General features: G+C 48.4%; 1 protein-coding gene across 3 annotated transcripts in view; it reads right to left on the reverse strand.

The window, feature by feature from the left end:
* KDM5A (lysine demethylase 5A) overlaps window positions 1-17,346 on the reverse strand; it is a 62,754-nt gene that overhangs the window by 4,583 nt on the left and 40,825 nt on the right. For all 3 annotated transcript variants that reach the window (XM_064155662.1, XM_064155661.1, XM_064155660.1), the window contains 9 exons: window positions 15,090-15,445; window positions 14,453-14,591; window positions 12,153-12,332; window positions 9,781-9,942; window positions 7,736-8,287; window positions 6,067-6,210; window positions 5,033-5,192; window positions 3,768-3,988; window positions 711-1,121 (listed from right to left, as the gene is read on the reverse strand). In XM_064155662.1, the coding sequence (XP_064011732.1) occupies window positions 711-1,121; window positions 3,768-3,988; window positions 5,033-5,192; window positions 6,067-6,210; window positions 7,736-8,287; window positions 9,781-9,942; window positions 12,153-12,332; window positions 14,453-14,591; window positions 15,090-15,445 (2,325 nt within the window). The remainder of the gene's footprint in view (window positions 1-710; window positions 1,122-3,767; window positions 3,989-5,032; window positions 5,193-6,066; window positions 6,211-7,735; window positions 8,288-9,780; window positions 9,943-12,152; window positions 12,333-14,452; window positions 14,592-15,089; window positions 15,446-17,346) is intronic.

Raw genomic sequence — 17,346 nt, forward strand, 5'->3', positions numbered from 1 at the left:
CCCCACTTCTGACCCCCAGCCCTCAGACATTGATAAACATTTATCAAATCCCCTCTCAGTCTTCTCCTCTCCAGACTAAACAGCCCCAGGTCCCTCAGCCTCGCCTCATCAGGCAGTGCCCTCCAGTCCCCTAATCATCTTTGTAGCCCTCCACTGGACCCTCTCCAGCAGATCCCTGTCCCTCTTCAACTGGGGAGCCCAAAATTGAATACAGTATTCCAGATGAGGTCTCAGCAGGGCACAGTAGAGGGGGAGGAGAACCTCCCTTGATCTGCTGGACACACTCTGCTTAATGCACCCCAGGATCCCATTGGCCTTCTTGGCCACAAGGGCACATTGCTGTGCCATGGATGTTACCCAGAAGCAGTCCCCGGTCCCTCTCTGCAGGGCTGCTCTCCAGCTGATCTCCTCCCAGCCTGTACTGGTGCAGTTTCCTCCTCCCCATCAGCAAACACACACTGCACACACAAACTTGAGGAGGTTGAACTTCCCCAGCAAGATGCAGAACCTTTTCCCAGATTCTTATTTTCCACCTTCTCATTTTAGAACACCTAAGGGGATAAGATCTACAGTTCTATCAACTATCTGTGTGTACCTAACCCCAGCACTACTCAGACCTCTCTGATTTCTAACCACCCCACTCGAGTGGCTGATGCTGTTCAACCTCATTATGAAACTGTACTGGAGATTCTGCCCAAGCACAAACTCACCTTATCCTTGCAGGGCCTCTGGCAGTTCTGCGCAGCACAGACAGCATTCTCATCGTCTGACTCTTCTGCTCCTGACCAGTCATACTTAGAGGGAATATCTAGAACCTTCTTCTCTCTTTTCTTCTCTGTGCTCTCTTTTACTAGCTCCACCTTTGTGACAACTGTCTTCTCTCGCTTCTTTTTCCGCTCCTCTTCCTTCGCCAGTTTCTTTGCCAGCTTGTTCAGCTCCTTTGTCTTATCCATGGTGAGTTTTAGCTTCTTCTTCTTGGGTTTCTCCAGTTTTTTCAGCTCCTTAGATTTTTGCTTCATATCTCCAAAGAACTGCTCTGCTCTCTCCAGCTTCCTTTTCCTCTTCCTCTCAGAAGAGTCTCTCCCTCTCATTTTCAACGGCTTCTCATCCATGCTGTCATCCTTCATGGGAAAGGTGAAAAGAGATTTATTTTACTTCATGCAACTTTCCATGCACTGCAAACCTGTGGTTCAAGACATGCACTCACTTCACCAACCATCATTTTGTTGAATTCTAGTGGATGCCAGACTATCCCACAGTAGAATCATAAATCATGGCATCACAGAATCAACCAGGTTGGAAGAGACCTCCAAGATCACCCAGTCCAACCTAGCAGCCAGCCCTATGCATTACCCTGCCATGGCAGGAACAAAGCTATTCAATAACACACTTGTTGCAAGCTGGAAAGCAAAAGGGGCTCCATTTTATTGTCACATTTTCACCACACTAGGCAAAAGAATATCCTTAAGTGGTATCAATATGATGAATTGAAAATGTCTAGTGTAAAGTAAATCGTCAGCAATTGTAAGGAGGCTGAATAAGCAATAATTACAACTCCTTTCTGACACTGATGTTTAATAGAAGCTGAGAAGATCAATTGTTTGCCAGATGCTCCTGCTTAGTTTTCATCTTAGATCAGCCTTGCTGGAAATTACTTTTGAGAGCAAGCAACTGCTGTTTTGGAGACTGCCAAGGAGCAATTGGCGAGTTCTTACAGTGCACCACCAACTCGAGCAAGAGAAGTAGCAGATCATTATCTGAACAGGTTCCAAAGTGACACACACTGTAAAATATCTTGGTGTCATTAGCAGCTCTTAAAGAGCAGACTCAGATCAGAAGTGAGGTTTAAAGTTGGCAAACTGTCACAGCAGGTAGCAGTGACAGAGTCACAAGAACGATTAGAGGACTTCAGCATCTCCTCAAGGAAAAGAAACTGAGAGCCCTGGGGCTGTTTAGTCTTGAGAAGGCTGAGAGGAGATCTGATCTGAAGTATCTCCAAATATCTGAGGGGTGGGTAAGTGGAGGGGGCCAAGCTCTTTTCAGGAGTGCACAGTAGTCAGACAAGAGCAATGGATACAAACTGGAACACAGAAGGTTTCAGCTCAACGTGAGGGGAAACTCCTTTACAGGGAGGCTGACAGACCCAGGAGGAGGCTGCCCAGAGAGGTTATGGAGTCTCTTTCTCCAGAGACTTTCAAAATCCACCTGGATGCATTCCTGTGTGAAGTACCCTGGGTGATCCTGCTCTTAACGGGCAGGTGGGACTCGATCTCTGGAGGTCCCTTCCAACCTCCAACATTCTGGGATTAATGACTACTTGGGAATGAAAACACAACAACAATGTAAGAAGTGGAGTCTCCTTCTCTGGAGCTTTTCAAGGCCTGTCTGGATGTGTTCCTCTGTGATCTGTGTTAGATAGGATTGTCCTGCTCTGGCACGGGGGGTTGGACTCAATGGTCTCCTTGGGTCCCTTCCAACCCCTAATATCCTGTGATCAGGTCCTCTTCATACCAACAGGACTGACTCAATTTCAGTTCATCTACCTACATGCTTTAACATTTATGATTATTAATAGATTAAGGACATACAAGAAGCCAGTGAAGCAAGGTTCTGTTTCCTGTCCATTACTTCATAGAGCCACTCCACCCAAACCAACATAAATCTCATGCCAAAACTGTTCTATTTAACAAACATTAAGCTTATGAAATTAAGTACTTGGGTCAAAAAATAGTCATAGAACCAAAGAATTATAGAATCAACCAGGCTGGAAGAGACCTCCAAGCTCAGCCAGTCCAACCTAGCACCCAGCCCTGCCCAACCAACCAGACCATGGCACTAAGTGCCCCAGCCAGGCTTTGCTTGAGCACCTCCAGGGGCAGCAACTCCACCACCTCCCTGGGCAGCCCATTCCAATGCCAATCACTCTCTCTGACAACAACTTCCTCAGAACATCCAGACCAGACCTCCCCTGGCACAACATCACACTGTGTCCCCTTCTTCTGTTGCTGCTTGCCTGGGAGAAAAGGCCAACCCCACCTGGCTACAGCCTCCCTTCAGGTAGCTGTAGAGAGCAATGAGCTCTGCCCTGAGCCTCCTCTTCTGCAGGCTGCACACCCCCAGCTCCCTCAGCCTCTCCTCACAGGGCTGTGCTCCAGGCCCCTCAACAGCTTTGGCGCCCTCCTGTGGACACCTTCCAGTACTGCAACTTCTCTCTTAAATTGAGGGGCCCAGAACTGGACACAGCACTCAAGGTGTGGCCTGAGCAGTGCCGAGTCCAGAGGCAGAACAACCTCCTTTGTGCTACTGCCCACACTGCTCCTGAGCCAGCCCAGGATGCCATTGGCTCTGCTGCCCACCTGGGCACACTGCTGCCTCATGTTCAGCTACTCTCTACCAGCACCCCCAAGTCCCTTTCTGCCTGGCTGCTCTCCAGCCACTCTGTCTCCAGTCTGTTCATTGTGGAGGACTGTGCTAGGCCACGAGTGATCAACAACTGAATTTTTAAATCTCTTATTATTCTCCTGACTCTCCTATTCCCCAGCTTAAATCCAAACACAATCAAGTAACTAAGCTGTCAACTATCCATGATTTTGTCTTACAAAAATCCACCAAAGTCACATGTAGGGTTTGGGGGCTTTTTTGCTTTTGGTTTGTGTTTTTTTTGTGTGCTGGGGTTTGTTTTTCTTTTGGTTTGTTGTTTGGTTGGTTTTTTGGGTTTGTTTTTGTCCTTTTTTTTTAATACCAGAATATTTCTTCATGTTCCATACCTCCATGACATGAAGGAACCTGTCCTCAGAGGGTGGGTGAGTAGCCTGCAAGATCCTCCATATATGCTGAGTCTCATCCAGTGACACCTCCAGCAGATCTCCTACCATCATTAAATCTTCAAGCTGAGCTTTGGCTCCAGGTGACAGCTCCAACACAGGGGGCTCCAAACTGCGAGGTACAAGTGGGCTCTTCCGAGGCTGCTTCCTTGGAGTGCTAGAACCTTTCATCCAGGAGCCAAGTCATGTAAGGATAAAAGGTAGAGATCAAAACCACAAGAAATTACCTTCTTTCAACAACAACTATCTAAGCAGGAAGAAAATCCCAAGCAAAAAACATCAGACATAAGGAAAGTAACTGCAGCGTAACTCTGCTGTGCCTGCCTACAAACAATACATTCTCTCCAGCTAGCAGAGGTAACAGTTTGAGCCTAGCTGGGATATTTTGGTGAGAAGAATTAGAGGATAGGCTGTGAAAAGCAAACAGTGGTGATGGCTGCTGCACTCATAGGCTTTCTGAGATGGATAAAAACAAGAACACAAACATAGATAAGGGAGTCACTCTCTGTCTGGGGCTGCATGAACTTCTCTCTAACCTAACCTGCCGTCTCTGTGACTAATCCATCTGCCTCCTAACCCCCCCTGGCCGCCCCTCCAAACTCACCTTGAACATAAGGCAAGATCTGGGGTAAGGTAGAGGGGCGGGGAGAAGGTGGAAGGGTGGTTGGGAGCCCCTCCTGGGGACTCAGGTTCCTGGGAGGGCTGTTGTGTTTCTGTGTTACCTTTTAACTTGTATATTTTTGTCTCTGTTGTAAATATCTGCTTCTGTATTGTGCAAAGACCTTCTTGAAGACCTTGAGGTCTTCAAGAAAAGACTGGATGAGGCACTCGGTGCCATGGTCTAGTTGACTGGATAGGGCTGGGTGCTAGGTTGGACTGGATGACCTTGGAGGTCTCTTCCAACCTGGTTGCTTCTAAAGCTCTAAGTATAAAGTTTCATGCAATTTCCAGAGCCACTGAGTCTAGTCTGAGAGATTTTTCTGAAGTAGAGGGGGTGGGTAACACCCAAACCAGCACAGGGAGTTATTTCTAGATCTAGTTATTCCTCTCTCTGTTTCCATGATCATGCAAGGAACCCATTGTTATTAAAATCAGTGGTCGGGGTGGCCAGTTCTGAATATCAAAACTAATAAAGAACATGAATTTGGGGAAAATATTCATTGTGCATTCATTAATTCCCCCTCCATTACAAATGGAGGTACAAATACCTTGAGAGCAGCTTTTAGAAGCAGATGAATATGCATGTTCAGCACAGAATGATGGAGCAGTCCACATATGTGTCACCACTTCCTCTGATTTAATTGGGATTTCCTCGTCACAGAACAAATTGGGCTCCAAGCTGCTAGAAGATTTTACACTGGCATTGTCCTGAAAAAGACCCAGAGAAAACAGGCAATGTTTGGATGCAGAGGCATGAACCCACATCAAACTAAAATCTACTAAGGCTGACCAAGCTGCTGACCCTGAAACCCTGCTTTGAAGCACCCTGCCAGAAACACCATAGAATGGTTTAGGTTGGAAAGGACATCAAAGATTATCCAGTTCCAACCCCCTGCCATAGGCAGGGAAACCTCCCACTTTAACAGGCTGCTCTAGGACATATCCAACCTGGCCTTGAACAACTCCAGGGAGGTTGTGGAGCACAGAATCACCCAATGTGATCTTTGATGTGATCTTTGATCACATTGGGTGATTCTATGCTCCACAACCCCCCTGCACAACCTGTGCCAGTGTCTCACCACCCTCACTGCAAAGAAACCTTTCCTAACATAGTGTTTGTATCTCCCCTCTGCCAGTTTAGACCCATTCCTCCACATCCTGTCATGACAAGACCTTGTCAATAGTCCCTCCCCAGCCCTCCTGTAGGCCCCCTTCAGATACTGGAAGGCTGCTATAAGGTCTCCTCGAAGCCTTCTCTTCTCCAGGCTACAGAGATCACATTCTGTGATTCTGTGCTCCACAACCTCCCTGGAGGTGTTCAAGGCCAGGCTGGATGAGGCTTTGAGCGACCTGTTCTAAGTGGGAGGTGTCTCTGCCTATGGCAAGGGGTTGGAATCAGATTATTGTTGAGGTCCCTTCCAACCTAAACCATTCTATGATTCTTTAAGTACCTCTACAACAGAGGCCTGGGCTGAATGCAGAGAGATAGCTTAAGATATGTAAAACAGTCTTAAATAAACTCAATTAATGAAGATGTGTTCTGGATTCAATCCACCCACAGAAGCCACACGGAGCTACGTACCTTTATGTCATAGCCATATGTCTCCCTGATGTCTTCATCAGAGTCTGTCTCTTCATCATCATAATCCAAAGTCTGCCGTGGGGATGAGGACACACTCCCTATCACTCTGTTAAAGGCTGATTGCTGGAAACTAGTTAAGTGTCCCTAAAAGAGAAGTAGAATGTAGGAGGTGAAACAGTAACACCTTCAGATGGTGTTATTTAAAGAGCTGAGCTGGTGACAAAGAAAACAGTGAGGTTTTGGGAATGATAAGAGATTATGGACCCTTAGAGATGAAGGATTCATTCACAAGGCCCACGAGAAGAGCAGAGCAAATTCATCCATGCTGCATCATCATTTACACCATTCTTGTTTAAAGGCATCACTTCACTGGGAAATGTTTATAGATCGTGAACAGTTTTGGCCTGAGGATAACTGCCTGGGCAGTGGCAGAAAAGCCTCATTACAGTAAAGTGTGAGGAAAACCAGGAAACTACCCAAATAAAAGGTCCTCTTGCATTGTATTTCCTTGTTTATGTGAATAAGTGACTAGAACAATCTAGATACAGCTCTTCAGCGCTAGCAAATCACAGCCTGTGGTTCTACAAACCTCTTCACCACAGCATCATCCAATGACTGATCTAAATCTCAAGAGGAAGAGGTCAGCCATAGAACACCAGGGTCTGCCTGCAGTCCTCCCTGAACTTTACCAGCAAGGAACCAAATGACTGAAAATGACAGCCCATGAGAAAGTATAAATATTGAAACCTCCAAGCATGTCAAGAAGGAAATGGAATTTGGACCCCAAAGCAGCTGCTGCTTTACCCATCTTCAGGCCCTTTGTGAGCTGTTAACGCCTCTGCAGGATGGTTCTGACAACTTCAACATTTGCTATTGACAGTGAGCATAATGGAACAGGCCTGCTCCTGGAGCAGTGTGTTACTGGACTGAAGGCAGCCACAGACTGAGAAGCACTGAACTAGCTCATGCTGGAAATGCCTGATGCTCAGCATGATTGCCCACCCCTTGCATGTCAGAGGCTGGAAGGGACCTCCAAAGTTCATCCAGTTCAACTCCCCTGCCAGAGCAGGATCACCTAGGACAGATCACACAGGAATAAATTCAGGGTTTTGAATATCTCCAAAGAGAGAGACTCCACAACCCCCCTGGGCAGCCTGTGCCAGGGCTCTGTCACCCTCACAGGGAAAAAAATCCTCCTCATGTTCACATAAAACTTCCTATGCCTCAGCTTCCACCACTGCCCCTCGTCCTGGCACTGGGCATCACCCAGCAGAGCCTGGCTGCAGCCTCCTGCCACTCACCCTGCACAGACTGATAACCATTGATGAGGTCACCTCTCAGGCTCCTCCTCTCCCAGCAGCACAGCCCCAGCTCCCTCAGGCTCGCCTCCTAACAGAGCTGTTCCATTCCCTTCAGCGTCTTTGCGGCTCTGTGCTGCACTCTCTCAGGCATTTCTACATCCCTCTTGAACTGGGGGGTCCAGAACTGAACACATTACTCCAGATGTGGCCTCACCAGGGCAGAGTAGAAGAACAGGAGAACCTCTCTTGACCTACTAAGCACAGCCCTTCTAATAGACCCCAGAATGGCATTTCCCCTCCTGGCCATTCTGGCACACTGAAGAAGGACGAGCACAGCAACAGGCGAGGCACCCAGCAGCCATCCCTACCTGCAGGTCTGGGTTGGCTGCTGCTTTCTGTAGCTCTGCACTGATGATCTTCTCCGTTTTCTCCCGTGCTGCCTGCTCCACCATCCGCTGGCTGAGCACAGAGAGCTTAGCCAAAGCAGAAGACAGCTCCTCGGTGGCCAGAGCCTGCCGCGCCCGGTCCTGCCAGCTCATGGCGCGCTCCGTCAGGCACTGCAGCGCTTGGCCTTCCGGCAGCCGCACCGGGAGCTTCTGCAGGGACACCAGCAGCGACAGGATGGTCTCCAGCCGTGGCCTTCGAGAGCGCATGCAAAGCGGACACAGGAACTTCACTTCTTTGGCCTGCCAACTCGAGCCCTTCTTCTGCGAGGTGGTCTTGGGCAGGGGCACGCAGCCGCTGTGGAACCAGTCCTTGCAGAGCTCACACTGCAGCATGAACCCGCTGGCTGTTTTGCGGCAGATACAGAACTTGACCTCCTCGATCCGATCCACCATGCTCATCTTGGCCAGGTTAGCTGCCCTGAGAGCATGCATGGCTTCGATTTCCTTCTGCTCCCTCTCCTTGAATCCAGCCACCTGCCCAGAAAAGACAAAGAACACTTCGTGGCCTTCACAACCAAGAGAAACAGCATTTTATTAGCAATACAGGGAAAGGGAAACAGAACTCCCACATCAGGCACTCCTCTCAGTTAAACCAGCCCAGAGTTTAGAACAGTGTGAGCTAATTGTAACCTTAGCTCCACAACTACTCATTACTCCCCCTGAGCCTTTCTGACAGAGACTCTATGCAAACTTTAGATAACCTTCTCCTTATCTACAAAGCTTTTGAAGCTCCTAAGTAATCCTTGTCGTAAGAGGCTCTGACTCCAGGAAAGAAGTTGGAACTGGTTCCATCTATTCATTCACAGAGGGATCAAGGGAAGATCTCCTCCACCTCTACTCTGGCCTGGTGAGACCCCATCTCGAGTACTGCCTTCAGTTTTGGGCTCCCCGGTTTACGAGGGACAGGGAGCTGCTAGAAAGGGTCCAGAGGAGGCTACAAGAATGATGAGACTGGAGCACTGCCTGAGGAGAGGCTGCTTAGTCTGGAGAAGAGAAGACTGAGAGGGGATTTAATGTTAATTACATGTTTATAAATGTCTGAGGGCTGCGGGAGGGAGTGAGGAGGAATGGGACAGGCTCTGCTCACTGCTCCCTGGGACAGGGGACAAGGAGCAATGGATGGAAGCTGCAGCACAGGAGGCTCCACCTCAACACAAATGGCAACTTCTATACTGTAAGGGTCACAAAACACTGGCACAGGCTCCCCAGAGAGGCTGTGGAATCTCCTTCCTTGAAGACTTTCAAGGCCTGTCTGGATGTGTTTCTGTGTGATCTGAGCTAGACTGTGCTGTCCTGCTCTGGCAGGTGGGTTGGACTCAATCTCTTTAAGTCACTTCCAACCCCTGACATCCTGTGATACAGAGACAACACAGCTGAGCAGTGTTTGATAGCTGACATAGCACAAGGAACATCTGAGTGACCACATACTCCCTAAAGCAACTTGCACTGCCTCAGTGCCTCAGGTAACTAACTGAAGTGCTGCATCCATGAGAACACATTTCTGGCTTCCTGGGGAAAGGGCAGGCAGATGACAGCAAATTCTTCTCATAAACTGCATCAGTAGCCTCCCAGCAACAAATGTGGCCTTGCCTTCAGCCCAGTTTCTATGATCAAGTGCTAATAGCAGTGCTCAGGGTCAACCTAACCAAATGTGAACTGTTTAAGGTGGAGCTGCACCTCACCCCACATCATTTTGGTGGGATTTCAATACATGTTAATATTAGATAAGCAGCAGAAGATTTGCTGCTTATCTAATTTACATCTCATACACAGCCCAACACAAACTAAATAGCAACACTTAGGACTCTACTTCCACTGCAATTATACTCTTCTGTCAAACACCCTATTATGAGATACTTGTTTCAAGGAGATTCATTGAAGTCTCTTCCATAGGATTTCTATTAGAGGCAGGTTAAAGGCCAGCTAAACTCACATAGCACAAGACACTACCTTTCACTGCTCCTTACCACAGCTGCAGTGTCTCTGGCTTCCTCCAGCCCATCCTCCAGCTCACTTAGGGATTCCAAGTCCAGATCTTTTTCCTTTTCCTTTTCCATCAACTCCTTCACCCTCTTCCGCCTGTTCTTGCTGCTCCCATAAATGCCAATGTCAGTGCGAGGGCTCAGAACCTGTACACAGCAAAGAACACACAGTCAGAGCCAAGAACAGAAAAAGCTGGTCAGAGGCCTGGAGCACAAACCCTGTGAGGAGAGGCTGAGGGAGCTGGGGGTGTGCAGCCTGCAGAAGAGAAGGCTCAGGGCAGAGCTCATTGCTGTCTGCAGCTGCCTGAAGGGCGGCTGTAGCCAGGTGGGGTTGGGCTCTTCTGTCAGGCAGCCAGCAACAGAATAAGGGGACACAGCGGATACAAATAATGGATACAAAGTGGAACACAGAAGGTTTCACCTCAACATGAGAAGAAACTTCTTTACAGTGAGGATGGCACAGCCATGGAACAGGCTGCCCAGAGAGATTATGGAGTCTCCTTCCCTAGAGGCTTTCAAAATCCACCTGGATGCATTCCTGTGTGATTCTGCTTTTGGCAGAGGGGGTTGGACTCAATGATCTCTCACATTCTGTGATTAATGACTATTTGAGAATGAAAAAACAATGACAAAAAAATGGACATGCTGTGCCTTATAAACTGAAAAGAAAAAAGTTACTGCAACAGGGGCATATCCCAGAGGGAAACATTAACAGCATCCCTGGGGAGACACAAGATACAGGCACTGCGCTTCCCATGGCACTGCGAAGCCATAGGGAGAGGATTCTGTCTAGGTTTGGATGTCACCTTAAAAGTGAAGACAAGCCACAAAGAATAGCACTGAGACTACAAAAAAATGCAGCCTCCGTGAAAGCCTTGACAGAACTGGGATGGTTTTCCCTAGAAAAAGAAAACTTGGCAAGTAGCATGGGAATTCTGTGCTGGACACAAAAACCACCTTCTGAATGTGATGACTGCATTAAAAACGTTAGAAGTGTATCAACAAAGGCAAGGTCCTCCTGAAGAACAGCCTTATGAGGCAGCTCTGCCCACCAAGGTAACAACTGTCCAGGGGTGGCTGGAGGTCACTCAGCACCAGCCCTTGTAAGGTCACTGGGAGGCACCTGGAAGTCACAGATGCACTGTAACATGTCACAGGTGGAACTATGACAAATGAATCAGAAACAGTATAAAATACCTGAGTTACACCATCTGAGGGGGAAAACATCACCTGGTGAGAGGCCTGGAGCACAGCCCTGTGAGGAGAGGCTGAGGGAGCTGGGGGGGTGCAGCCTGCAGAAGAGGAGGCTCAGGGCAGAGCTCATTGCTGTCTACAGCTACCTGAAGGAAGGCTGTAGCCAGGTGGGGTTGGGCTCTTCTGCCAGGCAAGCAGCAACAGAAGAAGGGGACACAGTCTAGAGTTGTGGCAGGGGAGGTCTAGGCTGGATGTTCTGAGGAAGTTGTAGGCAGAGAGAGTGATTGGCATTGGAATGGGCTGCCCAGGGAGGTGGTGGAGTCACCATCCATGGAGGTGTTTAAGGAAAGACCTGGATGTGGCTCTCAGTGACGTGGGCTGGTCAATGCAGTGGTGCTAGGTCATAGGCTGGACTTGATGTCCACCTCAGAGGTCTACTCCAGCCTCAACAATTCTGTAACTTTCTGCCTTTTTTCCTTCTTTCCAGACAAGAACAGCTGAAGTGTTGTTCTATGACTGTCTTGGTTCTAATTTAAATTCCCAAAGACTCAAATAAATTTGATAGAACCAAACAACAACTTACAGAGTGCCCTTCCCTCTTCCCCCTTCTTTCCCCAAAGAAAGAAATCAGATGGAGAGAGAGGAAAAGGTAAGCACACCCAAATAAATCAATCTCACTCGATTTGGAAGTTAAAAAACAAAAGTTTAACAACAAATTAAAAAGGTATCTGAGGTAGGGAAGTTAGAAAGGTAGAGGGAAGGGAAAACAAAAACAAGATGTGTAAATACAACCAGATTTTTGATGGCAAAGGCTTTGTCTGCCTCGTGGGTGATGGCCACGTGGTAAACCAAAGAGAATCAGGAACAGGATGGTGATGCTGGTAAGCAGGGAGGCAGGGAGCACAGAGAGAGAACAGGAAGCCCCCTGCTTTTATGGATCTTTAGACAGGAAGGGGGAGTGGGCTAACCATCACCTGGTAGTGTTCAGACCCACTCCTCAGGAGGCATCAAGACCACCTAGGGTCAAGTTCAAGGTCACTTCCCCTGGAGGGTTAACCCCGTACAATTACCAAAAGGAGCTGTAATCTCCTGTAGCTGAGCCAGCTGCAGACAGCCCCTGAGCTCAGTTTCTGAAGGCTGACACAGGAGCCAGCATTGCTCACCTGCAACAGACTGTAACTGGAGTTCTTCTTCAGGAAGGTCCTTCCCGTGCGCTCCCTCCAGGCTCGCGCCGCAGCCACCTGCGACTCCAGCTGCGGCAGCGCATCCAGGCGCACCGGGATGGGGCGGCCCTTGGCAGACAAGCTCTCCAGCTGCTCCAGATAGGCATAGCTGTTCCCATTCTGGGGGGAAGGAAATGTTAACAAGCTGAGTTGGTGATGCCAGCATTCTGTCCGTGGCCAGCTCTCTGCTCTCTCGCTGACTAAAGTAGAGTCCCATGGAAAAGGAAAGGAGCACAAAGTTTCAGGCCAAGGAGTTTTTGCTGTCACATCGTTCTGGCCCAGCCAGCTGGTTCAGGGAACAAGACAACATTCCAGTTTGAGCTTGGCTGAAATTGTGTCTGCTTAAACAGCAAGCTACTGTATCTGAGTGCTGTACAAGGACTGATGTGAAAGCAGCTGAGATTCTCATGGAGGTTCCACTAAATACCCCACACAAGAACACCAGTTCAATGCCTAAAACCACCACAGAAAGCACAGCCCTCTTGGATCAAGTTGGCAAAGGAGACAAATAGGGTGGTGGTGACTGAACTAATGTTCTAACTTATCTATTTCAGATAGAAAACTCTGGCCATTAGTGCCACTAAATATTATACCATCTGGAGGGAAAAAATGAAACAAAACAAAAATAACTCAACAAACAAAACCAAAACATCCCATCAAAAACCAAAGCTTTCCATAGCCAGCTCTAAAACTGAAGTCCTGTGAGCAGCTAAGTATTGCCACCAACAGTATGCAGAACAGTTTCAGTATCAAACCCATCCTGAGTGTAACATTGCTATCATGATGAATTTGCCAGTTCTTACATGCCCCAGGAAACACGTCAAAAGGATTTGGAAAAGAAATTGGAAAGCCAACCCTGTCCCTGGAGGTGTTTAAGGCCAGTAGGACGCCCCCCCGCACTCAACACTGCTCAGGCCACATCTTGAGTGCTGTGTCCAGTTCTAGGCTCCTCAATTCAAGAGAGATGTTGAGGTGCTGGAAGGTGTCCAGAGAAGGGCAATGAAGCTGGTGAGGGGCCTGGAGCACAGCCCTGTGAGGAGAGGCTGAGGGAGCTGGGGGTGTGCAGCCTGCAGAAGAGGAGGCTCAGGGCAGACCTCATGGCTGTCTACAACTACCTGAAGGGAGGCTGTAGCCAGGTGGGGTTGGGCTCTTCTGCCAGGCAAGCAGCAACAGAACAAAGGGACACAGTCTCAAGCTGTGCCAGGGAAAGTCTAGGCTGGATGTTAGGAGGAAGTTGTTGGCAGAGAGAGTGATTGGCATTGGAATGGGCTGCCCAGAGAGGTGGTGGAGTTGCCATCCCTGGAGGTGTTCAAGCAAAGACTGGATGAGGCACTTAGTGTCATGGTCTAGACGACTGGATAGGGCTGGGTGCTAGGTTGGACTGGATGAGCTTGGAGGTCTCTTCCAACCTGGTTGATTCTATGATAATGATTCTATGGATGGGGCTGTGGCCAGTCTGATCTAGGGTAAGGTGTCCCTGCCCATGGCAGGTGGATTGAAACTAGATGATCCTTGTGGTCCCTTCCAACCCTGACTGATTCTGTGATTCTGTGATCTCTCTGCCAAAGTCTCTCTCAGCTACTTTATAATTAATTTTGTCTGGGAAGTGCTTAATACTCTCTTTGGTTGGAGTCAGTTGCAGTTGTAATATTTTAGGTGCAGAGCCTAATGCAACTGACATGCCTGCTATACAGAATCACAGAATGGTTTAGGTTGGAAGTGACCTCAAAGATCATCCAATTCCCCTAGAACAAAAAAGCTGGGGAGGGACTTTCTAGGCTATCAGGAAGTGAGAGGACTGGGGGGAATGGAGCAAAGCTGGAGGTGGGGAGATTCATCCTGCCTGTGAGGAGGAAGTCATTGAGCATGAGAGTGGTGAGAGTGTGGAATGGGTTGCCTAGGGAGGTGGTTGAGGCCCCATCCCTGGAGATGTTTAAGGCCAGGCTGCACAGGGCTGTGGGCAGCCTGATCTAGGGTAGGGTATCTCTGCCCACAGCAGGGAGGTTGGAACTGGGGATGATCCTTGTGGTCCCTTCCACCCCTGACTGATTCTATGACTATGGAAACAGCAGCACAAAGGGATACAGAAATTCAAGCAGGTGAGCCTTGGTAAGCAGACTGAACAGCTACAGCACAGCTGCCCTTCAGGACACTTTTGGAAGCAGAGAAGCTAGGAATGATGAACATGTTTAAACAAAACAATGGAAGCAGAAGATTCCAGCCCCTGCTGTATCCCCTACCTGAATGGCCTCCACCTTGGCTGTCCAGTCTCTAGCCCGCTGCAGGGCTTCTTTCAGTGCCAGCACATTGGGCAGGTAAGCAGGGATGTTCTTGGCTTCATTCACGATGCCCTCCAGAGCCATCATACTTTGGCGTGGTCTAGAGTAAGAAAAACCCAATTCCAGCCTTCTCTCAACATGCCAGGCAACTGAAGTAATGAATTTGACAGGCTGGTGATGTAACTTCATCACTACACTGCAGTGCAGTACACCAAGGCTCTATTCTTGGAGGGTACTACTGGCCACCAGAGTAGAGGTAAGAAATCAAATGGACTTTGCACAATCAAGTTCAAAAGTGTACAGCATCTGAACCTCTCAATGTGGATGGAACTGTCTTGTGCAGCACATTTGGTGTTTTTTGTAGAGGGCAAAGAACAGCAAAGACAGCAGCAACAACCACAGCCTCCTGCCACTATGCAACTCACCAACAACATCAAATCCAACTCTCAAGCAATGAAACTGCTGGGACATAAAAAAACAACCCAACCAAAATGCACTACAGGCTCAAAGTCCCTACTTTTTCACCACGGTTCTCAACAGAAGCCAGGAATCCCTGAAGGTTATGTCCTAGAAGAGCAGTTTGGAAAGGAACACTCACCTGGCCTGCAGGCAGACCTTGGCCTTCTCCTCCCACCTCTCCGAGACTGTAAGCAGCTCCTGCAGCTCAGCCATGGCCTTCTCTACAGCATGGTGCGGTGCTAAGCCCACGCCCGAGTCAATCAGCTTCTTCATCACATCCAGGGTGACCCTCTGAGGATCTAAGAGGGTAGACCTCACCTCATCCAGCCACCTTGCCTGCTGCAGTTCTTGTTTCAGCCTTGGCAGTTCAGGGAGTTCTACATAAAGGCCAGAGCCCAAATCTATCAGTTCCTGCAGCTTGGAGGAGTCTGGGATCTCATCCATTATCGCTTCTTGAGCACGCTCATGAAACTCTTCCACATCATCAAGCAGATTCTAAAGTAACATAGAGCACATCAATTAGGAAGAAGTCTTCATAGCAGCAAAAGGGAAAGGTGACTCAGCCAGCTGTGAGTTTTCATGTGATCATCAGGTAATGATGAGGTCAGAGCCTCTACACACAATGCCATCACAGGCCAGCAAGTCTGACATGTATTAAGGAACAGACCACCTAAGCTCATTTAGTGGCCTCATGTATCATAATGCATTTGACTCTGTCCCACATGGCATCCTGGTCATCAAACTGGAAGAACACAGACTTGATGGGTGGAGCACTGCTGGATAAGGAATTGACTGGAAGGCTGCACACTTTTTGTCTGATGCTGCTTTGCATGACTGACAGCAAACCAGAAGGCACTCACCAAAGAAAAAAAAGAACAAGATCCACATCACAGAAAGTTTGATTTAGGGAACATGTGCTGAATGCTGCAGAGTGACACCAGTGAGATATTACACTTTAACAATATTAATGCCTTTTGTGTTCGGAAACAATCAGCAAGCAACATGACAATTGCTTTGCAGTTGCTTATGATGGACAACTGCATTCAAACCCCAGGCTGAAAGTGAGTGAGTGCCCAGGCAGAAATGACTGCTACCTGACTTCATTCAGAAACTAGGACTGCAGTTTGCAACCAGCAGAATGAAGGCTGCAGAGGGAGCCCAAAAAAGCCTGCATGGGGCACTTAGTGCCATGGTCTGGTTGACTGGACAGGGCTGGGTGCTAGGTTGGAGCAGATGAGCTTGGAGGTCTCTTCCAACCTGGTTGATTCTATGATTCAGGCACAGAGAGAGCCCAAGAAAAGCCTGGATGAGTCACTTAGTGCCATGGTCTGGTTGACTGGACAGGGCTGGATGCTAGGTTGGACTGGATGAGCTTGGAGGCCTCTTCCAACCTGATCAATTCGATGACTGAAACAGCAGAAGGAGCCCAAGAAAAGCCTGGTTGGGGCACTAAGTGCCATAGTCTAGTTGACTGGATAGGGCTGGGTGCTAGGTTGGACTGGATGAGCTTGGAGGTCTCTTCCAACTTGGTGGATTCTATGATTCAGGCAGCAGAGGGAGCCCAGGCAAACATCAATTTAGATTGCACATAAGGGAGCATTTTGAATTTGAGGTCCTCTGTCCAGCACTACTGAACATTCCAGATCAACAGAGAACAATTGTGTTAAAATAGTGATTAACATGCACCTCAAGAACCATTTCTCAAGGTGAAAAATCCTTATTAAGGATGCTTCTCAAATGAGTTTTCTAGAAGCCTGTTTACAGGCAAAACAGTCTTCAACATTCCATCAGCAGTGACAGAGAAACAAATGAAGACTGCTGCTAAAAACATTTGCTATGACAGAGCCTGCCAGCATGATTAACAGGAACAGCAGCCAGGACAATCAGTGTCATCTGGATCACTTATTAGTCTAGATTTATTCCAAGACAGGGGCAAAGAACTATATGAAAAACAAGAAATGCAGGCCATGAATACAAATTAAGAGGGCCTTAATCTAGAAAGCAAGGCTGAGAAGTATTCACAGAATCACAGAACATCAGGGGCTGGAAGGGAACTCAAAAGCTCATCCAGCACAAGCCCCCTGCCAGAGCAGGATCACCTAAAGCAGATCACACAGGAACACACTCAAGCGGGGTTTGAATATCTCCAAAGAGGGAAACTCCACAACCCCCAGCCTGTTCCAGTGCTCTGCCACTCTCACAGGGAAAAAATTCCTCCTCATGTTTCCATGAAACTTCCTATGCCTCAGCTTCCACCCAGTGCCCCTTGTCCTGGCACTGAGCATCACCCAGCAGAGCCTGGCTCCAGCCTCCTGCCACTCACCCTGCACACATTGATAACCACTGCTGAGGTCACCTCTCAGGCTCCTCCTCTGCCAGCAGCACAGCCCCAGCTC

The sequence above is a fragment of the Pogoniulus pusillus genome, chromosome 15, assembly GCF_015220805.1.
Source record: "Pogoniulus pusillus isolate bPogPus1 chromosome 15, bPogPus1.pri, whole genome shotgun sequence".
In the NCBI taxonomy this organism is placed as follows: Eukaryota; Metazoa; Chordata; class Aves; order Piciformes; family Lybiidae; genus Pogoniulus; species Pogoniulus pusillus.